The sequence below is a fragment of the Choloepus didactylus genome, chromosome 9, assembly GCF_015220235.1.
Source record: "Choloepus didactylus isolate mChoDid1 chromosome 9, mChoDid1.pri, whole genome shotgun sequence".
In the NCBI taxonomy this organism is placed as follows: domain Eukaryota; kingdom Metazoa; phylum Chordata; class Mammalia; order Pilosa; family Megalonychidae; genus Choloepus; species Choloepus didactylus.
This window is the reverse complement of record NC_051315.1, coordinates 99,193,388-99,219,028: the sequence shown is the minus strand read 5'-3', so window position 1 is coordinate 99,219,028 and position 25,641 is coordinate 99,193,388. Positions and strand designations below refer to the sequence as shown.

The window sequence follows — 25,641 nt, the reverse complement described above, 5'->3', positions numbered from 1 at the left end:
ATGCAACAATGCTTCACACCTAATTAGTGTTCAATCAATAGCCTTTACTACTTGGCAAGTGTTGTGAGTTCTGTAGAGGATGCACATCATTGGAACTGGAAATGGGAAATTAAAAGTCAGCACTCTCACAGTATTCAGAAAATATTATGATACATAACTCAGTAGAAAGTAAGCAACCTGGAGAACTGGGGATATCTACACTACCAATCACAACATCCTCTGATCACACATTTTACTTTAGTATATTGTATACCATACTGCAGTATAAAGGGTTTGGGAAACAGAAGAAAATTTGAAAGACGTTTCCCTGCTCTTTAGACATTTTTGGTTTATTCCGGGTAACAGTCAAATATCGAAGGGAACATAGCCAGAGTAGCCTATTTGTAAAATGCTTTACAAACGGGATTCAGAAGCCCTGATGGGTATCAAGCAGGACTGAGCAGACACACAAGCCGAATTATTCAAGCTCTGCTTCCCAAAGAAGACGGCTGTGGAGCTTGGCTTCTAGGAAAGAGGGAGCTACAAAGTACAAAATGCTGCAATTACAGTTAGAAGCAGGATTGCTTCTACAGGAAGGAATCATGGAAAAGGTTTAAAAAAAAAAAAAAACTAGACTAAACAGTTAATTTCAAAAGAGTATAATTTTTTCTCATTTTTATTTCCTTCTTTGCTATGATAATATTGTTTATTAAAATATCAAATACACACATGCAGAAACGATAATCTTTTCAGGCAGTATTTTCTCTCCTTTTATCTTTTTGCTGATGCTTTCCCCCCATTCTGATGATTTTTCAATAGACCCTTCAAGGGTTTCTATTCCACTTTCTTCAAATATAGTGGGAAAAAGTTCACAGGATCGCAAACTTCACCTTCTTTGGGGACTCAGGACATTTTATGATATTTTAGAGAAGACAGATTTGGAAATAAACCAACTAACAAGAAGGGAAGAGAGAAATCAGCTAATCAGATATGAGATGACCTTTGAATTCCAGAGGAAGCCTGCTTTGTTGAAACGGTTGGCTGCGGAAAGAGGAGACTTCACTGGGGAAGCCTTGGGCCAACGAGGCTGAATGATGTTTTTCTCTTCGTATAAAAACATGAGACAGAATCCGATGACTCAAATAAACAAATTCCAATAAGAAATCAACAGCCATGTTTAAACTGAAATAAGTTGAATTTGTCACTTTCTTTTGAGAGTAAACAGGGGCTTTCCTGTAGATGACTAGTCTGGGTGTACCCCATACCAGAAGAAACATTAAAGTCCAGTTTATGGATCTTTTCTCTGTAAAATGCAGGGAAAAAAAAAAAAAAAAAACACCAACTATACAACACTATCCACAATCCTTACTATAGCCACAATCCTTAACAAATCTAGAGTTTTCTTCATCTCAACTTCTAATTTTAATTTTTTTATTTTTCCAAATTAATCTTAGGAGTGTTAAAGTCCAAAAGAAAATCTAAACAGACCATTTTTAATTACAATCTGATTCTAATCCCTTATTCTAATTTAGCATGTTGGTGATTTCACAGAAAGGTATATAATAAAAATAATAATGCCTTACATTTTTCATGCTTTAGTCATCTCAAAAAACTACCATGTATATCCAGAACAATACAGCATCCCATGAGGTTGGTAGGGCAGACATTTTCATTACCCTTTTAAAGTAGAAAAACCTTTTTAAAAGGCACTGAAGTGATATTTTTGTCCAAGGTCACACATCAAAAGAAGAAATGTGAGGAGTTAGCTTCAGCTCAGTGAGAAAAAGTGCCAGCCTTTATGCCAGAAGTCCTTAAACCTCTGAGCCTCAATGTTTTCTCAGCATTAAAATATAAATATTAACCTACCAACAAGAAGTGTGAGGATTAAATTATATAATAACGTAAGAGTAAATTCCTAGCGAATTTTGGCCACATAATAAGAGCCCAACAATTTAAGGAGGTAGTAAAGTGGAAGAAGAAAGAAAAAAGGAAGAAAATAAATTAACTTTGGAAAGGGCATCAGTCAGACCTATCTTAAAAGTAATCTTCCAATACAGCTGGCTTACCTTCTAGCAACTTCCAGTGTGTATTTCTACTCCGCAAAACTTGCAAATTTTATATTTTTATTGCTAATTGCTATTATGTCTTATGTTTTGACCTTGCTCAAGTTGTCGTGTCTTTAAAATAATATGAATCATTACCCTGAGAAGTGGAACAGCTGCAAATGTTACATGAAGGCAGTTCTGCAAATTAAGGTAATTTGCTGAACATTCCTGTCAAGATGCATTTAAATAGATGGCTTGTGGAAGAGAAATTATCATGTTTCCTTCTAGCATATTCCAATTCGCAGTATTATTGGTTAATTCATTAACAAATATGCATTGACTATCTACCCTGAGTGGTACATATAAAGATATAGGAGATAGTATTAACACCATAAAGTTTATAATCTGGTTAGGGACATGGGATGAGAATCACAAAGAGTAAAAAATACACTTTAATAACTGTTATTTTTTTTAAAACACTACATGCTATTTAAACATGATTATTCCTGAATTTGGAGTATGGGCAACGAGTGATTGGAATTTGAAGAATGAGAATACCGGGGGCTGGAGAAAGCTGAGGAAAGATCATGGGGAAGCTTTTCTTAGCATTTATAGATAGACAGCATTCAGCTCCAGTATTGATTTAATAGGATGAAATTTCAGTGTGTTTCCAAGTGTTTGCTAACAAATGATTGCTTCAGAAACATCTCTTTCAAATAGAACACAGGATGCCTTCCATTCTGGAGTGTTAAAAAAGTGCAATTTGGATTGTGGTGAGAACTAAAACATGAAAGTTAATTCTAAAATAAATTTCATGAAATCAGTAAGTAATACGAATACACACACCTTCAAAAATGCCAATGTGTTTTATTAATCAATTTCTCTTTCAGCCTTAAACTAGTAAGTTGAAATCCTAGACTTTGAAGGATCCTACAGCATCAAGACCAAAACATCAGCAAAGCACACTCTTCTCACAAGACACAAACAAATCAGCATCTCCCGGCAAAGGAAGCAGGTCCTTGTTTGACTTTGTTCTCTGTGCTGATCTAGTCAAGAAAGATGGAACTTCCACTCCAAAAGAAATCTAACCAACATTCAATAATCCAATTTGATGACAGAGAAAAAAGGATGGCATGGATGCATGAATTTTAACTTCTGATCAAATCTTTTACAAGAACTGTTTCTAAGTAAATCAATTTTAAAGAGATTACAGTTTCATCTTCCTCTCTTTACAAACCTACCCCCACCCCCTTTTGAGGAACCCTTAAAATTTGATACAGACAGCAAAAGGACACAGAAGAGAAAGAGGAATAATAGACACTGATAATCCAAGCATTCTAGTGAATAAACAATGATTTCGCTGTACTAAAAATTTATTTTAAAATTCTTCATGGTTAGTCACAGAAGAAAAACTACATCTAAAACTGTGAGGGGGTGTGAGGAAAGTGTTTCTTTACAGCCCTAATGGGTCATAATAAGATTTTCCTTAGTGACTATTTAGCCACAAGGAGGACTAGGTAACAACACATTTTCACCAACAAAGCATTTTTGGACATTTACATAAAATGACTTCCATATATTTACGATTAATGTTTGAAGGATATTAAATTGATAATGCCAACTCAAGACAAAGGTTAAATCACAAGCCTTCAGTGCTCTTGCTATTTAAAAATGGGTAAACCATTACAAGTATCACTACAGCTGTATTATTTAGCATTAATATATTTTCTGAAAGACAAGTAAAACTACAACTATGACAACAGTTACCATGGAAGCAGTTTCTTTCCGCTGCCTTCCTGAATAGTAACATTTAATTTGATGCATTAATCTAGTAACTAAGGTGTGATTCACTTTGTTCTCTTTCATCAAGTCCTACATCACCAAACTATACAACTCCAGGGAGTGCTTCTCTCTCTGCTAACGCTTTTGTCATAAAGCAAGAACATATTTTGCTTTCTAGCCAGAATTACTGAACACCCACTAAGTAAAATGAATAAAAACATAGAAATAGGGTATAAGTTTTGGAAAGTCAAAAACACCAAACTCCAGGCTTAATGTCTTTGACTCATTGCATGATCTTTTTTAATTTGCTTATAAAATGTTCACACTATCCTGAAGGAAGAAAAGCCTCCTAAGGCAGCACTCTATGAGGAATTGTACTTCCTTGGTCTGCCCCAGTCTGGACCTCAGAATTTGGCTACAACAGCCCAGTGGGCTCAAGTCAATTCAAATGCCTATTTAGGGCAAAAGAAAGTTCTTTAACACAGGTCTTTATGATGACCGTAAAAGGATTAGCTAAGAATGAATGAGTCTGAAATACGAAATGAGAATTTTGATGCAGTAATTATACAGTTCACTTGAACATTGTTAGAGCCAACAAACCGCAAATGATATGGAGTAGTTTCAAATACTAATTTCCAGCTCTCCCTCAGTAAGAAACTACTAAAAACATGTAACCAAAAGAAGCTAAGCAGACCAGTAAAGGCCAGATCTCTCTTCTTTTGACATATCCTGATTCTACTGATCGTCATTGGTGGGTACCACACTATTCTTGCCCAGAGCTGATTTTTGTTGAGGTCTCTAAGCCTGGGCTATTATTGCTATTTGCAGAAATACTTTCAGGCTCTGCTTATAAGATTGCTCAAAGCTCATTCTAAATACATAGTTTTTTGACAATGGTGTTTCTAAGTCCTAACAGGTCTTCGCTTTCTTTGAACATGCTCTGCAAAATGTGTCCCTTAAGTTGAGTGTTACTGGGGTTGTAGCCTCCTTTTGTCTGCACAGTCCTGCAAATATGGATTAGAGTTTTATATACTCTGGTTCTCAGCTGTGTCCAGCTCTCTGTCCTTGGCTAGGTAACACTATTAGGCCTGTTCCCAGATTCACAATTGTCCTGTTTCACAATTTTATTCAAAACAAATATCATGTGCACTACACATACTTTGCCCAAAGCTAGACATGGGAAAGCTAATACTGATGTGACTTAATTTTTTCTAACATCCAATTTCCATTGATTTCTACAAAATGTCAACCACTCAGCCTGTATCCATACAATTTTAAAATCTAAAATTTAGAATATTGATCATTATGTCTATTTTAATAATCAAACAATGTAGCTCATCATGTCCAGGGAATGTTTTTGGTGCATTAAAACCAATTTTTATTTCCAAATGAGAACCCAGAAATTACATGGAGACTTGAAGACATACAGAAAAAAAAAATAGTACTTTGGATTATATCTACTTCCTCAGACCATATGCTACCTCATTGGCTTCTATATCATATATGATATCATTTATTCATTCAACAAATAATTATTGTTCACCTACTATGTTCCCAGCAAAGGTCCTGGGCTTCTGGAGTTTGCATTTTAGTATGTCTGAGGGGGTGGGGGTAATAAATACAATAAACAGATAAATTTAACACAAGTTAGATGGTGATAAGTATATATAGAAGAAAATAATAAAGTGGCTAATGGAGTCAGGGAGTCTGTAGTAAAGAGAAGTGATAATTTTATAAATGGAATGGTCAGAGAAGGACTCTTTGAAAAAAATGACATTTGAGCAAAGACTTGGAAGTGAAGGAACAAGCCATGTGGATAGCTGGTGGAAGATTCCCAGGCAGATAGTTATAAACGCCCTGACACATGAGCATACTGGTATGTTCTATATTTAAGGAACAGCATTAAGGTCAATTTGGTTCAAGTGCAGTGAATCAAAGAGAGCATCATAGGCAATGAAGTTAGAAAGGTAAGAGGGCCAACCTTGTAGGCTACTGTGAAAACACTGCTGCCTTTTACTCTAAATAAAACAGGAAGTCACTGAGGATTTTGAGCTGAGGGTGACTTGATCTGGATTCTATTTTTAAAAGTTCACTCAGGCTATTGTGTTGAGAATAGACTAAAGAGGGGGGCAAAGGGGGGTGCAAGGAGAAAGCAGAGGGCCCAGTTAAGAGGTTGTTGCAATGATCCAAGTGATAATGGGTTGATAATAGGAAGTAACAATGGGTTGAACTTGAGTTGTAACAGAGGAGTTGATGAGAAGTGGTCAGATTCTGGTAGATGGGAACAGGATGGGGAAAAGGAGTTACTTACAGATTAGATAAAGGTTATGAACAAAACTCCAATTTTTTTTTTTTATCTTACTCACCAGAAGGAGCAAGCAGTTTACAGAGACAGAAAAGACTGCAAGAAAGGAGGTGATGAGGATTCAGGACCTCTGTTTGGCACCTATTAAAAATTTGTTATGCAAAGTATATGTCCAAGTGGAGACATGGAATAGGCAATTTGACACAAAGCACATAGATAAATGCTCTAATACATATCTACAAGTAAATAAGTGAATTAAGAAGTAAACAAAATGAATGAATAAATGAATGGTTAAGTGAATGAGTAAATAAATGAAGGAATATTAGGGATACCAAAAAAAAAAAAAATCCAGTGAAAGAACTAATGAGGAAAGTACAGTTCAGCAGATACCATACTGTCTGAAATAGCTAGGGCTTAAATGAGAAAGCTGAGACTACTGGGGGAAAAAAACTGTAGGGGAGAAAAACTTAGAAGTCAGTATAAACCAACCCACTCACTGGGTTTCAAAATAAACAATTTTTAATAAATAGTCACTTTGGAACCTAAGGGGTATATTATGTACTACAAACTCCCCCAAAAGGATTTGAGTCCAAGAGCATAATTTTCATATATCCTGTATATATGTATTCAAATTACAAAAAAAAAAATGATTAGCAAAGGAGGATGACAGTTCTCTAACAAACCACATGGGTCATAGGTGTGTGCATGCATGTACTCCTAATAAACACACAGTGCTTACCTTTGATTTCCTGGAAGTTCATTTCCATATGCTGGAAGCCATGCTATCTTAACTGCTTTAATATTTCAAATTGTTTTTAGATACATGTTGTTACATAACACATTTTAGGAATTTTTAAAAATATATAATTACTGATTTTAGTTTAAACTGTATCTCCCATCTTAGTGGATTGACCTGATCTTAAGTCACAAAACAAAAGAAATCCTACATCCTACTAAATAATGTAGACTTCTCAAAGTCACTTACCATTTTAATAAAGTTTATATTTTGAAATCTAGCAATGAAATAACTAGAAAACACTGTATGAATCTCTTCATACTGACATCTGTTTACTTGGCTGACACTTGAGTTAAATGGCAAAAAGGAGTATTTTCTTGAACATTGAAAAAAAAGAAAAAGAAAGAGAAATCAGGCAATTTTTACAATTTTATTTTATTTCAATTATAGCTATTTCAGCAGATTTTTTTTACCTGAGATAAGCTAATAACTATACCAAGTCTATGTTTAGTTAGTCATTATTAGAGAGGACATGATGTGTTAAATATACTTGATAAATGGTCTAAAATAAAAACTACTTGTAGAACATGAACTGTTTCTAAAAATATTAGACTATAATAACTTTCACAGTTTATCTTAGCCCCAAAATTAAAAATCCATTTAAATATACACTCCAGGCAAACTCTTTTCTTTCTGCAACACTTTCTCCAACCAAGTTGGAGGACTCACAACTCTGACTTTAAAGCATATTATAAATTTACAGTGGTCAAAAGAGCATGGTACTGGCATAAAGACAGCTACATTGACCAATGGAATCAAATTGAGAGTTCAAAAATAGACACATCTATGGCCAACTGATATTTGACAAGGCTGCCAAGTCTACTCAACTGGAACAGAAGAGTCTCTTCAACACATGCAGCTGAGAGATCAGGATATCCATCTGCAAAAGAATGAAAGACAACCCCTATCTCACACATGACATAAAAATTAACTCAAAATGGATCAAAGACCTAAATATAAGAGCCACGACCATAAAACTTGTAGAAGAAAATGCAGGGAGGTATCTTCAAGATCATGTAAGCAATGGTTTCTTAGACTTTATACCCAAAGCACAAGCAACAAAAGAAAAATAGATAAATGGGAACTTCTCAAAATTAAAAACTTTTGTGCTTCAAAGGACTTTGTCAAGAAAGTGAAAAGGCAGCCTACTCAATGGGAGAGAATTTTTGGAAACCACATACCTGATAAGGATTTAATGTCTAGAATATATAAAGATATCCTATAACTCAACAATAAAAAGACAAACAACCCAATTTAAAAATGGGCAAAAGATTTGAATAGACATTTTATAAAGAGGACATACAAAAGGCCCAAAAGCATGAAAAGATACTTAACATTACTAGCTATTAGAGAAATACAAATCAAAACCATGAGATACCATTGTATACCTACTAGAATGGCTACTACTAAAAAAAAAAAAAAAAGAAAAAAGAAAACCGTAAGTGTTGGAGAGAATGTGGAGAAACAGGCACACTCATTCATTGCTGGTGGGAATGCAAAATGGTGCAGCCATTGTGGAAAACAGTTTTACAGTTTCTCAGGAAGCTAAGTATAGAACTGCCATAGCATCCAGCAAGCCCACTAGTAGGTATATACCCAGAAGAACTAAAAGTAGGGATGCAAACAGATATTTGCACACCAATGTTCATGGCAAGTTATTCACAATTGCCAAAAGACAGGAGCAACCCAAGTGCCCATCAACAAATGAATGAATAAACAAAATGTGGTATATATATATATACTTTGGGATATTATTCAGCTGTAAGAAGAAATGAAGGCCTGATGCATGTGACAACATGAATGAACCTTGAGGACATTATGTTGCGCGAAATAAGCCAGAACACAAAAGGGCAAATATCGTATGATCTCACTGCTATGAACTAATTATAACAAGCAAACTCACAGAGTCTAGAATATAGGTTACCAGGGGAAAGAATGGAGTTAGAGAATGGGGAGCTGATGCTTAATTTGTGCAGAATTTCTAATTAGGTTGATTGTAAATGTTTGGAAATAGATAGTGGGGATGGTAGCACATTATTGTGAGGGTAATTAATTAACAGTGCTGAATTACATGCATGAATGTGATTGAAAGGGGGAAATTTGGGGTCCTTGATGTTAGTAGAAGGAAAGTTAGATAGAACATGGGACAGTTTAACACAGTGAACACTATTGTGGACAATGACTATGGTTAATAGTGCAAGTATAAGAATGTTCTTACATGAATTATAACAAACGTACTTCACTATTACAAAGTGTTAATAATAGAGTGGTATAAATGAAAAAATACACCTAATGCAAACTATGGACTATAGTTAACAGTAATATTTTAATATTCTTTCATCAATTGTACCAAAGATACCACACTAATGCAAAATGTTAACAATAGGGGGGTGTTTCGGAACGCAATATATCAGAAATGGACTGGCTTTTAACAACGGGGATTTAGTAAGTTATAAGTTACCATTCTAAGGCCATGAAAATGTCCAAATTAAGGCATCAACAAGAGGATACCTTCTTTGAAGAAAGGCTGCTGGCATCCGGGGTTCCTCTGTCATATGGGAAGGCACATGGTGATGCCTTTTGGTCCTTCTCTTCTGGGTTCTGGTTTCAATGGCTCTTGCTCTCAGCAGTTAAGGTTCCTTCTTGCTTCTCTGGGAGTTTCTCATCTCTCTGCCCTCTCTATTTGTCTCTGCCTTTTATCCTTTCATAAAGGGCTCCAGTAAAGGATTAAGACCCACCTTGAACTGGGTGAGTCACATCCCAATTGAAACAATCTAATCAAAAGGTCCCACCCACAATAGGTGGATTAAAATAACATGGTGTCTTCTGGGGGTACACAACAGTTCCAAACCAGCACAGGGGGTATGCTAGTTTAGATGTATTATGTCCCCCCAAAACACCATTATCTTTGATGCAGACATTTTGGAGAATGCCATTTTGAAACGCAACCTGGGAGCGAGCAGACGCCAGCCACATGCCTTCCCAGCTAACAGAGGTTTTCTGGATGCCAATGACCTTTCTCCAGTGAAGGTACCCTTTGTTGATGGACACTTTATGGACTTAAGACTGTAATTATGTAACCAAATAAACCCCCTTTTATAAAAGCCAATCTATTTCTGGTGTTTTGCATTCTGGCAGCATTAGCAAACAAGAACTAGGGGTATATGGGAACATTGCATTTTTACATGACTTTTATGTCAACCTACAATTTCTATAATTTAAAAAAAAAACAATTTTTTTAAAAAACATTATGCTAAAGGAAAGAAACAAGACACAAAGTACTACATATGGTATGATCCCATTTGTATAAAATGTAAATATATATAAATCTATAAAGACAGAATTAGATTATTGGTTATATATAGGACTGGGGAAGGATAGAGGATTGAGAGGTAACTGCTAAGGGGTATGGGGTTTTTCTTACGGGGTTTTTCTTGTGGGGCTCTAAAATTGATTGTTGTGATGAATGTACAACTCTATGACTATACTAAAAGCCACTGATTGTACACTTCAGGTGGATTGTGTGGTATGTGAATATATCTCAATAAAACGGCTGCAATTATCTACATAGTCCAGAAATTTGATCTTTTAAAAGACTAAATGTCTTTTTTTGACATTTTGTCGCATTCTTCCCTTCCAAAGTGGCAGCTTCTTATTATCTTCTGAAATGTCATTTGGTGACTCAAAAGAAAACAACTATAATTTAAACAGCAAGGATGAGAGGGAGTAAGTCTGTATGTGGCCTGTTTAGAAGCTACTAAGCTCTCTTTCCATAATTAATGTAATAGGCTCTCTCCATGGGTGTAAAATCCCCAGTCTCTAAATATCATTTATACATTGATGATTCCCACATTTCATCTCATCCTGACCTGCCCTGAGACCACAGCCAGCCAGCTTAATGGCATATCCACTTACATGGCCGGTGGCCCTAAGCTGAAGAGGTTCAGTTTTCTCTTAGCCTTTTTCTAAACTTTGCTATCCAGCCTTTCCCATGTAGGAAAATAGTATCACCATTTCGTTTTCCAGGAAAAAGCCTTACAATCATTCTTGACTCCTGTATTAGTTTCTGATAGCTGCTGGAACAAATTACCAAAACTTAGTGGCTTAAAACAACAAAATTATTACCTTACAGTTCTAGAGGTCAAAAGTCCAAAATCAAATCTAAAGTCTAAAGTCAAAGTACCAACAGAACTACTTCCTTCTGGAGGCTTTAGGGGAGAATTTTCGTTGCCTTTTCCAAATTCTAGAGGCTGTTCACATTCCTTGGCTTGTGGCCATATCACTCTGTCCTCTGCCTCACATATTTCTCTGACTGACCCTCTGGCCTCCTTCTTATAAGGGACCTTATGATTACACTGGGCCCACTCAGGTAATCCAGAATATTCTCCCCATGTCAAGATCCTTAATTTCAAAAGTCCCTTTTGCCATGTAAAATAACATATTCATAGGTTCTGGGGTTTAGGATGTGGGCATCTTACAGGGCCACTATTCTGTCTACTGCAACTCCTTTCCTTTTCTAACTCACCTGCCTCCACCACCACCACCAAATGAATAGCAATCTGGAGGCTCTACCTCCAAAATACATTCCAAATCTATCTACTTCCTCCAATTTCTCTGTACTGCCCTAGTCCAGGCCACACCACCTCTGCCCTGAACAACCATGAGTGTCTCCTAACTGGTCTCCTTGCTTCCACTCTTGCCCCCTACAGTCCACCATCCACAAAGCTGCTAGAATGATCTTTTTAAAATACAAGCCAGATAATGTTACTTCCCTGTTTAAAACCCATCAACGGCTTCCTACTGTGATCAGAACACAATTCCTAATAAGCTCTTCACCTTACCTTTAAAAGAATGAATGGAAGGAGAAAAAAAGAAGAGGAAGAAGAGGAGGAGGAGGAGGAGGAAGAGGAGGGGGAGGAATGAATCCCTATCCTAAATTTCTCTTCCTTCCTCACCATCAGCCTTCCCAGGCCTTGTACCCTGCAGCAGGAACTCTTAACAAATCATCAAAGGTGGGGAGGGGGGGAGGGGTACTTGTACTACTTGTACTTGTGTTCCAGCTGTTGTTCCTGGGTTCCCCACAGGCACAAAATTCTAAACCTAGTCCCACCCCCTCTGAGTTCATTTACCTGCTAAAACCACCAGAAAATTCAAAATACATAAGAAATTAAAATCCAGAGATAGGGGAAAGATAGAGAGGAGCACAACAAAATCGTGAGACGTTCTTCTGCCTTTGTAGGCAGGCATGAGACAATATCTAAGGTTAAGAGATCTAAAAATAGAGAAGATACAAACTATTTAATGGTAAAATAACTAGAATGGAAATTTAACAGCCTTTCAGAAGTGATAGGTAAAGAGGCTTGCTTTTCATTTTATACCTTTCTGAACTCAAAATATTTAGACCATGTAAGTAAATATATTAGAGTAACTACTCATTTTACATGTGTAGGTGTGCATGTTTATATATGCAAATAGGTCATCAGTTTTTCGACTGTAATATTCCTTCCCTCTGATTTCTAACACTACTCCAGCATTCTCTCACCAGAAATTGTCCTTTCAAGGACTCCTTGGTGATAAATCAGAGGAGCACTATGATCCCACCAGCAGCCTCTGTGCTGAACATTGTTCCTTAGACCCTCTTCTGCCCCAGTTTTTCAAAAACTCTCTTCTCCCCAAATTACCTGATGTCAACCACTCCTAGAGCCAGCTACTCTTCCTGCCTTCAATTAATAAATGTCCACACTTACTAATTCCCATTCTTCTTCCAATATGCCCAAACAAACCCAAGGAGCCAGCTATTCCATTAATGCTTGGAATGATGAACAATCCCTAACTTGACTGCCCACTCCCACATTTACTCTGTTCTGATAAACACCTGATCATCTCTTGTTGGAGGCTATTTCACAGAAATTCAGGCAAATAAGGGATTCTAGAGATTGAATTCACCCACATCAAAATCACCTGAAGCTTATAACAAAACAGATCCCTGGTTCCTATATAGACCTACTAACTCAAACTTTTTCTGTAACCTCCCCACAGGTGATTCCAACACACACTACAGTTTGAGATCCTCAAATTTAGCCCAACCTCCTTATTTTTAAAATAAGGAAATTTAAATCCAGAGATCACTGACTTGCCCAAAATACCTCAACCAGTATGCAACAAATTAATTATTCTAACAGTAGGCCATCTCCCTTTTAAAGGAATCTATTAGAGAAAACAAGCAAAAATTGAACTATTCATCATTCTTCCTCTCAAACAATATTCTCCATTTGTTTAGCCATTAACTACTGGCAAATCTCAGCTTCCTGCACACCATCTCCAAATACTCCCTTTTGAGCAATTTTCCTTTAAGAACTTAGTCGTACTCACCTCTCTGGAATCGTCCTCTCCCCATGAAGTCCAAAGGTTGAAGCACAATCTGTTTCCTTTAGCTCTGACATAAGAGCCCCCCTCTGAAATTTCTGTGAAGATTCCTGCCACCACTATCAAGCTTCTTTTCTTTGACCTCTAGCAATTTCCTCAGCTAGCAAGAAGAAAGCACCACTTTTGATGGAAATAAAAACTGTGATACTAACTCTTACTACAGCAATAATACTTCCCTTCTTTAGCTCATTGTTCAGAAGCATCATCTCCACTTCTGAGGCAAACAAGAAAGTACAATCTTTTAACAGGCCATTGGATAGATAATCTTGAACATGTCATAAGGTCAATAAAAATGTTTAGGGGTTACTTTTATTTTTGATTGTTACAATTAAAAAATACTTAATCCATTTTAATTGCATGTTGGCCCTACAATGTGAAAATGGGGACAAATTTTTAAATTAAAATATGAATGGAGCAAGAAATAATGAAAACAATTTAATTTTAAATTAAAATATGGAGTCTGGTTTTTTAATCCTTAGTGAAAAGGATGTTTAAATCTTATTCATCTAACTTATGCTTGAACACACAAAAAAGAGCACTTCCTGCTGTCCAACAGCAACAACTAGCAGTAGTTTAATTTTCTTGAGCAACCATATGATGTTTTGGGGGAAAAAAATCACCCTGAGTAAGACAGGAAGCCCCTAGAGGTTGTTGAGCTGAGGCATGACATGATGTGATATAGGATTTAAAAGACAGGTCTGTTTGATATGAATAAGAGGAACTGGAGTCAGGGGATGGGGGCAGGACAAAAGCAGGGATACCAGTAAGGAAGATGTTTCATAATGCAAGCAAGAGGTGATGGTGGATTAGACCAGCTTGGCAGCAATGAAGGCAGTGAGAAGTGGTCAGATTCTGGATAGCATGTGAAGGTAGAGCCAACAAGATGTGATGGCTTAAAGAGGCATTTGAGAGAAAGAGAAGATTAAACGTGCTTGGCTTAAGCAACTGGCCCTAGCTGGGGAAGAACTTGGGAAGGGCAGGTTGGGATTGGAGGTGTTAAAATCAAGAATTCCATTTTGGACGTAAGTTTGAGGTGCCTATTAAACATCCAAGCAGAGACATCATCTCAATAGTTGCATATGTAAGTCCGGGTATCAAGAGATTACGCCAAGTTTGTGAAAGAACTGATTCTCAAATGTAACAAACAAGTGTTTCATACAAATAAGTCAAATAAGTTCATAAACTTTTAAACATGTTAGGGTCTTGAAACAGCTAAAGGGAAATCCAAGAACTCTAAAAAACTAAAACGGAAAGACAATTTAGGATTTGACAGGCAGAAAAGAGTTTATAAATATACTGTTTGGGTAATAATCTTAAAACGTATCAGTAGGTCTTAAAAGGATTACTGTCCAAAATAAAATAAATAAAAAGAAAAAACAGTTAAGTAGAAAGGTAAAAAATAATAATTAACCATTTCCATAAAATGTCTTACATACCACTGCAAAGCCAAAAATAACAAGATGACATCATCTTACTGTCCCACTGGTTCTGAAGGGAACAATTGATTGCATTTATTCAGCCTAATAGTGATAAATGCCTCTAACTACATTCTACAGAGATGGGAGTCCATTATACTGCAACGGGCAGCTCACAGTAATTAGCAAGGTATTTAATCAGAGTTCACTAACTGGTTTTAACTGTAATTTATAAGAAGAGGGGAATCAGTGTATGAATTCTACTTGGTTAAGATACAAAGCCCAAGATTTTACCTCCTGGCAACGAATTTTCAATTTTTTCCCAGTGTCAAACAAAAAACAGAACCATATTTCTGATATTTTTACCCTGCTAACTTTTTTCTGGTTGAAAGGTCTGTATACCACTCTATTCATTTTGGTGTTAAAATTGCTGCATTTCATTCCCAGGCCAGAAAACTACCAATGGTGGATGAAAACATTTCTTGGGGTTTTGGGGGGTTTTGCTGGGGAGTGAGGGGAAAGAGGTGCATGGATGTCTAACAGGGACATTTCTTGGGGAAATTACCATACCAGTGCATGCCATTTATAGTATAAGTACTGGTTCTATGCCATACCCACCTTGGCAGTTAACTCTGCAAAGAAAACAGTTCACCTTACACACACCAAAATGTCTGCTTTCTAAGCCCTGCCTGGAGTACCCTGATTATTTGCAAAGATTTAGGGGAAACTCTTCAACTTCCCCAGAGTATGAGCAGCATGTTTACATACTACAGCCTCAGCCTGGTTCAGGGGATTGCGGGCTCCGAGACATCACATCACATTCTCACGTGTTCACTCCTAAGAAGTAGCAACTACTTCCATCTGCAGTGAATCAATCAAGTTCATCTGTAGCCAAACCAGGAATGATCTTCCCCCAAATTGTCCCCTTAACTACCCCAAAACCTACTTTCTTTCTTTTTTTCTTAAAACAAATGCTTTATTCCCTAAAAGAGCAGTTCCCAACTTGGATTCTCTGGATCTCTTATCAATAACTAATCAGTAACACTGACTGAGGACTTCCTATATCTCTGGCACTGTCCAACTATTTGACACGAATGATCCTATATAGGCAGTCACAATCCTCCGGATTGTTAGGTCCATGTTATTGATAAGGAAGCTGGGGCTGTGAGTGGCAATAAGTCAAAGAGCTGGTAACAGCATTGTCTGTTCGACCCCACGATTCTTGACCCCCCAACCATTCTTCCTCCACTAGGTGGCAATGGAGGTAGTAAGAGAAGTCAAAGGAATTTTTGACATTTTAAACAGCCTATCATAGATCATATTTATTCCACAAATGGTTATACTGGATCATTAAGATGCCAATTTCCTCGCTCTGAGATGAAATAATACCATGTCATTATGGAAACACTGGTTATCACATGCTGACAAAAAGTTTAAATTGGGTATTATGTCATTTCTTTAATTAGCAAAAATGGAGGGTAAATTAGCCAATTCTTAAATTCAGCTTGTTTTGAAGATCTATTTCAAGCCACTGACCACTGTATTAGAGAATATTTTTTTTAAAAAAGCCATTTCTAGAATGGTTCAAATGTCTAACTTTGGAAATGCTTGTTCAGTAAATAAGAAGAAAAATATGACAGAGAAAAAAGAAAATTAAAGAAGATTAATAAGATAAGGAGATAAGCAAAATATATATTTTTTAAATGCCAGCATTTTAAACAAAATTATTTGTGTAGAGTACTCATATGGGGTTGGGGGGACAAAACCAATTGGTTGCTAGAGGAAGCCAGAAATGGTTAAGTGTGAGTGTGCACACAAGGTGTAATTAGTTGACAGGTCCTTATCATCAAAAGGGAAGGTATATAAAAGGAATAGAAATGTTCCTATTCAACCCACAGAAATGTGATTAGAAAGAACAAGGACTGGAAGTCTACATACCAAGGTTCTGGTCATTCTTGTCATGTCAATAATTCCTAAGACCTAGAGCAATTTACCTAACCTCTTTGACCCTAGTTTCCTCAGAAATAATAATCATTTTGAGGACCAAGCGAGATTATAGATATTAAAGTGTCTTGATAAAACTAATTAGATTTAATACAAAGACAATGTATTTTATTTGTTACTACCAATGCATTGGAAAACTGAATTTCAAGTTGATTTAATGCATTCTACTTAATGGAAAAAAGAAAGGAGCAATGCGACACATGGGGGATGAAGACTTTACTAAGCAGTGATTGTCTTACATGAGTCCCCCTGTAATAGAACTATTAAAGTATATGGTATTAATAGTCTTGTTTACACTAAAAAGACAGCACAAAGCACCCACTTAAGTGATCCAAACTACAACTTGATTCAGCAAATTCTTCAATTTCCACACTAAAGGAAAGGAAACACTGGAAGAGATACCAAAACTCAATTTCTCTGTAGCTCCGGGATGTTTTTCATGTCATGCCTCTAGCTGTGCTTAGATTTGACTATCACTAAAGTTAGTCTTTAGCCCTACTGAGGGTAGACAGAGGTGGTCCAAGAGTATATGATGACCTTGTTCCCACTAGGATTTAAAATGTGCACCAAAAACTCCTAAAGTAGACACTCTCTTGCAAACAAGCAAAAGGTAAATGTCCCCAGTAAAAATACAGATCAAAGCTAAAGATCAATACAGTCACAAGTCATAAAGTCCCAAGTATACTTCTCTTTGCTCACTGGTTTCTTTGAACTTAACTACTCTGCAATTAGTCTCTATCAGTAGAGAAGACCTGTTTGAATTTCCATCCTTTTCATCTCTAAATAAAAGGTTTAAAGAACAGTTGGAGTTAAAGTAATTTTATTAACAAATGTTTTTCATAATAGAACTGAAAGGAGTACTCAAATTCATTAATTTGTAATACTCTAGAAGAGGAAATTAGCTTCTGCCCACTCTTTAGCCAGAAAAGACACCTATATAAACAAGTCTTATTATGAAGCATTATCAGCTAATTCACAGGTTTGGCTCTGTTCCAGACTCGGTACCCAGTGATGGATAATGGACCTCTCATGTTAATCTATAGAAAGCAAAAACTTTATCCAAATTTACCATGAATAAACATGACTGCTTTTAACATCTCATTATTCTGAATAAAATATAACTGGATCTCATCTTTTAATAAAACTATTCCTAGCATTAAATTTTATTAGAATTATATTGAATTTATATAACTTCTAAACACAAAGATTCCCTTAATATTGCAAAGTTCAGACACTCAGTGGATTACAAATGAGTGGATTATATGAATGAATGAGTCTTTTACAAGGTTAAAGGGTAGCCATATCACCTGTGAAATGAATACTCTGTGTGAATAAAGCCTTATTATTATGTACATTCTTGAAAAGAATATAAGTATTTTCATTCAGAAAACATTTACTCTGGGAGGGATTAATTACTCAGACCTTAAAGATGACGATGACAGGGTCATCTGAAGCAAGAATTTAACAGAATTTTGGATTTATACCATCAGCCTGAGAACACAGTACTGGCAGACTGGTTCTTACCATTTACCACAAGGGTTTTCCATAACTAGCCACAGATTTTGAACAGATATGAATGGAATCATCCAGACAAAATCAACTCCTGCTGTGGACTGACCTTTGTGTAAAGATGCCTGGGAAAAAAATGCTGAAAAGAGAAGAATATGGCAAATGTGGGTACTCAAAAGGAGAGGAGCAGCTCTCCAGAGCCGTTCACAGCCTCTCTTTCACTCCACAAGTAAAATTCAACTAGCTGAATTATGCTTGTTGAATGCGGATAAAAGGAGTCATATGATGAAATAAGTGTTCCATGAAAATTAATCTGTCAGCAGTGGGACTGATGGATTGACAGAGAAAGAGACAAGAGGCAATGACAGGAATACAATGCAGAGAGAGGAGGAGGGATGGATTCAAGGAAGAAACATCAAGACTTAATGAGTAACTATTTATAGAAAGGAGCTGAAGGAGAGATAAGAGTCAAAGATAACTCTAAGGCTCCCTCTTTGCTGAGAAAACAGTGATACTGATGAGAAAAATCGGAAAGCAAGGACAGCTCTCTTCCTGACAAACTTAGCCCTCACATTGGGTGATGCCACCAGCCCTCGGCAATGCCATTGTGCAGATGCTCCTGGGTAATTTCTGACCAGCTGCTGGCTGTAGAGAGAAAGACAATGGCCAATCTGTTAACAAAATGTGAGAATAAATGGAGACAGAATGACACTAGAGGTAAACAGTTAGTAGGAATGAGTCAATCCATAAGGAGAAAGAGCAGAAAACATTTAGGGACACATATTGAAGCAAGACTTCTCACTAGCACAGCTCAGCCTTGGGCTGCTGGAAAGCATGGTGGCAGTCAAATCAGTCCAGGCTGAAATGATCAAAAATGGTCTAGACTTTATGGGAGAGAAGAGCTAGGGAACAGAGTCAAAACAAAACCTCCCATAGGGACTGAGCAGGAAAGGAAAAAAAAGCTCCCTGTGACAATTCAGACTTAACAACCAACCAAATTCATATAACTGAGTTAGGAAGAAGCATAGCAGTTTTCACAATATATGCCATAAGATTTTTATAAACTATTCCTTAACTGAAACCCGTGCTTATTAATGAAACTTCCAGAAGGGAACATTTTCCCCATGTTCCACTCTCTAGAACTTTCTATTGATTTTTAAAAATTAATCCCTGAAAGGGCCAGAGTTCCAGAACTCTAAAAAGTGTGATAGCATCTCATGGGTCAGACACTCAGACCCCCTCTCCCCAGCTCCTCTTTCTGCTGTCTCACATCCAAGAACAATGGAGCAGCTAGCTTCTGGACAGTCAAGGAACCTCAAACCAGTCTTGTCGTAGAGTGGAGAAGGAAGAAAAAATAATGACCAAGATCTAATCACTTAAACTTTTCTCTCTCCTCTTATGCTCAAGACGCAAACCTGGGGAGACGGGGGTTGGGGAGCACAACAAAAGACTGAGCCATACTCAGGCAGATTAAAGTCAAAGGAGATGCCCTTTACCTTCACCCAGGTAAAATATACCTCTTCCATCCCTTCTCACTGAAAGAGAAAAGAATCTTAAGGAAATAGGATACAAGACAAGTAATTTTTGACTAAAGGAAAGATTTAGGAAAAGGTTCCTTAACTTTCCTGGGAACAGAACCACAGGATTATCTCACAACAAATTAATGAATGGCTCTAAAGTGTTTCTTCCCTTTTCCAAATGCATGGTCCATTTTATTCATATGTTATATTAATTGTCAACTAAACGCTTATGTCTAGTAATTAATTGATAAGTACCAAAAATCAAGGAACATAACTGTTTAGATCTGAGATGACCATATTCCCTGACTGTTTCGGACCATCTTCACATATACTTACTGTCCTGGCATAATTATTAATAGTGCTTACTTTCACTCTCAAAAATAGCACAGTTTGGACAATAAGCTATACATCACCCCATGTGAAGATAAAAAGATCCCTAAATATTCTTTGACAAAGAAAACTTTAAGGTTTTCAGAAACGCTGATATGTATAGAGGTGCTTTGCACAATCTGCTTTTAAACACACCATTTTTGAAAGAGTTAATAAACATTTTAACTTTCACAGCTATAAAGTAATAAGGATTGATCAATATTGAATATTTATGAAATTTCTTCAGACATAAATTCAGAGCTCTGCCTTGTAACCTGTATCTGTGAATTTCCTCTCCACTTCCACCCCCAATCTAGAGATCCATGAGAGTGGCAGAGTGATTCAGCATTTCTAAGGCATTCATTAAAATGTGCTTGAGTGCAATGAAATCAGGGGAGAAAAAAGGTACATATTACACAGATATTAAAATCAAAACTTCTTTTTATAAAAGCAAAAATTATAAAATGCTATACTTTTGCCCCTGCTGAAACATTTGTAAAGCAGCTGAACTGAGAAGTACGTCTCTCATCACTATCATGAAGCAAGTCAACCTAAGATAATAGCAGAAACCATATGAAACACTTTTTGTCAACTAGTTTAAGAGATGCTTAAAAACACAAGTAAAAGGGAAATCACAGAACACAAATGGAAATTTCAGAACCCACCAAATAAGAACACTGTTATACCTCTACAGAAGAAGCACTGTTTGGAGTCTCACTTATCTCATTTTTGTGTCTCCTGGAGCACAGACCATGCTTTTATCATCCTTGTACCTTATATCTCTTATCCTTTGATTCTTAGCACTCTGCTTTGCATAAGAGAAATGGGCAACAAATGTTTGTTGAACTGATGAGAAAAGGAGAAAAAAATGCTTTCAAATATAATTTCTGGGTAAACATTATTAAGTGTCTACCTATAAAACAAACCAGCCACCATGTGGAGTTGGTATGGGGAGGTAGAATCATTCCAACATCAAGTAGGTGTTTCATAATGAGAAATTTATTCCTCTACATGAGTGGTGGGTAAAGTTTCAACAGTCTTTATTATCACAGAAATTCAGATATATTATAGTAAAATCATGTGCTACAAAACCAAACATATAAGGTTAGACTGTAAGACAGGCATTAGTCATAGCCTCCAACATCTGAATTATAAAGAGGTCCGCTGATATTTCTTTTGAGCCTCAGCTCAGGGAAGCTTCAGCATTCTTTAAAATAGATTTTGAGGTAGTTTTTTCTTCCTTCAGCACTCTATGCAAAGGCACTGGAGTTTTCAAGGCAGTCACTTAACCACAAAAGACCTCATTTATTAGGAAAGCCATAAAATAGGCCTCACTGCATTTTATCAAGAGGGCCTTGGATTTCTGTTCCTTAATGACATCACCCACTTCTCACATCAATAAGACAAATGGGTAGACCTGATCTAGGAGTCAGCCCATTAAGTTACAGAGTAGCTTATGGGAAAAGGGGCTGTCGAAAAAAACAGACCCATTTATCTCAGTCAACATGAGAACTAGTCACTTCATAATAACATGAAACAAAGTTAACTTCTCCAGTAATATTAAATATGAAAGAAGCATTTTCTCTGACATCTGACTTGTCAGAAACAATAAAAACACAATATTTAGGCCTCCTGAATTTTATATTAACTACTTTACAATGTTGGGAAAATCATCTAAAAGCCTTAGTTTTTTATTTCTCAATGTGTAAAACGGGGATAAATACTGATACCACTTGCCTATCTTTTAGAAAACAAAAAGATGATGTAAATCACAGATACTTTTCTTAAATCCTAGAAGTTTAGACAGTTACTGCTCTTCTCAACTGCACAGGTACAATTCAAAATGAAATATTTGACATGCAGGCTTTATTTTCTGCTCCTGATGAAGAACAGAGGGTCTGACAACCACTGTGTAAATCTGCTCGGGATCTAATATATTATTAATTCAAATACAGAATAGTAAGTAGGAAAAAAGTCCTTTAAACTTGGTATTAAGTTTATCTTCCAGTGAATAAATTTTTATCTTCCAGTGAATGCCTTTTTAAAATTGGTGCCACTTTCAGAACCAACTTGAAAAAGGGAAGTGACTGCTCACAGTTAAGGCAGATTAAGTCTTGAAGGATTAACCCAACCAAAACTGTTTTCTATGTTATGTAAATAATGTGTTTCTATTGACAATTATCTTTTAAAATGTCAAATTGCTTACCTACTGATAATATAAATAAAAAGTTCATTGCATCAATTAAATAAAGAAGTTGCTTCAATTTAAACATTCCATTTCTAAGTGAACAACTAACTGATGGGGAAACCACAGCCAAGTTGTCTCTTACAACAATCCTAAGTGTGCAGACCAAAAGCAGTTTCTATATCATCAGACAGAATACCGCATCCTTACATAAATCGACACAGAAACAAGTCAGGACCATAAACATACACTGAACTACTGCTCAGTGTCCAATCCACCTGAAGGAAACATGGATCACATTTCGGCTGTTAAGCTAAAGAAGCAATAAGAAAATTCCAATTCCAGTTTAAAGCCAGAGAAAGAAACAAACAGCAATCCTATCCCAGTAGATCCCAGCTTAATTCCCTCTAGTTTCTCTCCTATCAATAATAATTGCTTTCCTGATAAGTGCTGCAGTAAAATTTGTGAAATCATATTCTGGCAGGAAATCAAATCAAAGGAAAACTCTTCATGGCAACTACTTTTGCACACCAGGCCCCCTACCTTGTTATGTTTTTGCTGGTGTCTTGCCTTTGTGTCTAGAACATGGTAGGGGCTTTCCGAGTCTTGGTTAATGTAATATATGAGTCTTGAAGGCAGTGTAATTTCTTTCTGCATTGCATTGCTATAACTGATATTACTGCTGCTATTCTGTTGCAATGTTCTGTCTTCATCTGCCAGGATTCCCAAATTTTTTTCTGCAGTTTCATTCCAATGCGGAGCTGATGGAGGGAGAAAGCACAAACACACACACACAAACTCCATAAATATATAAGTACTAAAATGCACTTTTCCAGCAAAAACAAAGTTTTCCATTTATAAGCAGCTGAGCAGAGACAGAGTAAAGCAAGTTATTCCAACAGTTAAATGGCCTGGGTAGGTTAACACAGCTAATAAGTCTTGTACAATAATGTACTGAGTTTTATTTTGTTTTTTTTTAATTTGTGTTACATGCACATTTTCCAACCAGTCACGAATCTATACTCCTAAAGGGGGAGGGAGGAGGCGAATGAATTTGAGGGAAGAGTCACTAAATGAACATGCTAGTGGGTTCTGACCCTCATCTTCACTCCTTCTGTGAGACTACAGAAGCTCAACTGTACTCGGCCTATTTATACCCCATCTGAGAGCTAACAACGCTCCTAAAATAACTAAGTACTGAATTCATGGACACAGAATGCTAATTGATTCTTTTAACAATTCTCTTTTCTTTTAATTTTGAAATGAGCAGGGGGATGCATATGGTGGCAACTTTCCAATTTCTTCTTTTTTTCCTGACAAGGCCTGCTTTCAGCTTTCAGTGATTTTTCAATCATCAATATATTTAAACATTATATTATTAAATATTATATTAACTGTTCATTATAGTGACAAGTATTTGAGAAATCACAACCAAAAGTGTATATCTCCCAAGTATCCCTCCTCACCTTAATTCCAACAGCAGTGAATAAAATTGGTAGGAAATTTGAAGAAACAACCCATTACCACTATTACAACCTTCTTGCATTAACATTAAGACTCCACCACGCAAGAAGCAACTTGCACCCTAGCTGCACTTTCCCATGCACCGGTTTCCCCTCAGCCAAGTTGCGAAGAGATCGGTGAGGGACCCGGGATTCACTAAATACCTTCCAGTGGTACCAATGGAAACTGGAAAGGGTTTTAGTGGATACAAAAGAAATGGACTTCAAAAAGTGAGCTGGAACGACGTGGGTTTGGGGAATGAGGAGTGAACTGGGAGGCAGGGAGGCACTGACAGGCCGAACCGGTGTAGTGTCCGGGGCGCACGGACCCGCGTGCCCTTCGCTTTCCTCTCTGCAAGACCCCGCCGGGAAGGCAACGCAACGGGCACCGGGGCCATACCCACCGCTGGCTGCAGCTGTCCCCCAAGCGCGGGGCCGGGACGAGGAGGCGAAAGGAGGCAGCAGGAGAAGCATGAGGAGCATGCGGCAAGGCGGCGCGCGGACCAGGACGCAGGTAGGCGCCAGGCCGGCGGGGCCGCCGCAGGGGATGCAGGAGGTGCCGCGGAGGCTGCCGCCCGCCAGAGGCGACCGCCGGGAACTGCTGCCTGGCGGCTTCATGGCTCATAGCTCCCGGGCGCCGTTCGGTGTGGCCAGCGAGAGTGTCGGGCTGGGCTGCAGGTCGCCCGGCAGGCGCAGGGAGCGGGGAAGCTGCGGGCGGAGCCGGTCACGCCGACTCGGCGTGCATGGTGCTGCCACAGGCTCGGGGCTCGGGGCCGGGAGGCGGGCCCTTCCCTGCTCGTCTCTCAGCCCGTCCCGGGGCAGGGCGCTGAAGAATCCAGGAGTCCCCGCCGCTCCGCCAACTTGGAGCCTCCCCAACTGCTGCTTCTTCCCTGCCGCGGGCGCGGCCGCTCCAGCAACTGCGGAGGCTGTTGCCGGGGCTGAAGATGCTGAGGCGACGAGCGGGAGCGAGCGGCCGCGGAGACGCGCGGCTCGGGCGTGCGCCCCGCCCCGGAGAGCGCGCCCGAGCGCGGCTTTGGGTCCTGATGCTGATACTGTTGCCTGGCAGAGGACGCACTGCGCATGTTTCATTGTCGGGGAAACAAAATAAAAGCAGCAGAGTGATGCAGCATCCCCGGCAACATCAGAGGTGACGGTGGCACCTCCAGAGGTGGGGGCGGGTGGAGGTGGCAGCTGGAAGACAAGGATGAGCCAGAGAGAAAAAAGAATGGGGTGCTTCCAGGCTAGAGATGGATGGTCTGGAGAAAATCAGCAGCAGAGGACTCCACCTGCCTTTTTCACAACCTTTTTCACAACCGGAGACCTCACACACCCTTCTCTTCCAACTCTCTCCTGCTCGGGAAAAACTAATGCCAAGCACTTCCTTCTTAATCCTTTGTTTACTTCCTTCCTGCAAATAAATATAAAGGATTGCAGCCGGGAAGGTAAAAATAGCTCTGCTCTTCATTCAGTTCAAGGCAGCGGGTGGGACGCGGGCTGAGGAACCACGTTTGCGTGTCGCTGGCTGGCTGGCGCGCTGACGCGGAGAGCCCCGCGGGAAGCCAGTTTCCCTGCGCAGGAGTCCCCCGCACTGGGGCGCCCGGCTCTGGCCGGTGTCCTCCCTACCTGTCCCTAGGGGCTTTGCGGAAAGCGTATGAAACCGGAAGGCGTTAGCTCAGAAGTTCAGAAAGTATGACTGGGCGTATTCGAGAAGACTTAGAAATTCCGGCGGCGAAGAAATACAAAGATTAGAAACTGAGCGTGTGGCCGCTACCTTGGGAACGCGCCGTTTGTCAACCATGGGTGG

General features: G+C 38.2%; 1 protein-coding gene across 2 annotated transcripts in view; it reads right to left on the bottom strand.

Moving 5' to 3' along the window:
- ADAM23 (ADAM metallopeptidase domain 23) overlaps positions 1–24,789 on the bottom strand; it is a 166,427-nt gene extending 141,638 nt beyond the window's left edge. For both annotated transcript variants that reach the window (XM_037849407.1, XM_037849408.1), the window contains exons 1-2: positions 24,242–24,789; positions 22,879–23,096 (exon numbers count right to left, since the gene is read on the bottom strand). In XM_037849407.1, coding sequence (XP_037705335.1) covers positions 22,879–23,096; positions 24,242–24,455 — 432 coding nt within the window. In that variant the 5' untranslated portion in view covers positions 24,456–24,789. The remainder of the gene's footprint in view (positions 1–22,878; positions 23,097–24,241) is intronic.
- Positions 24,790–25,641: the final 852 nt, after the last annotated feature.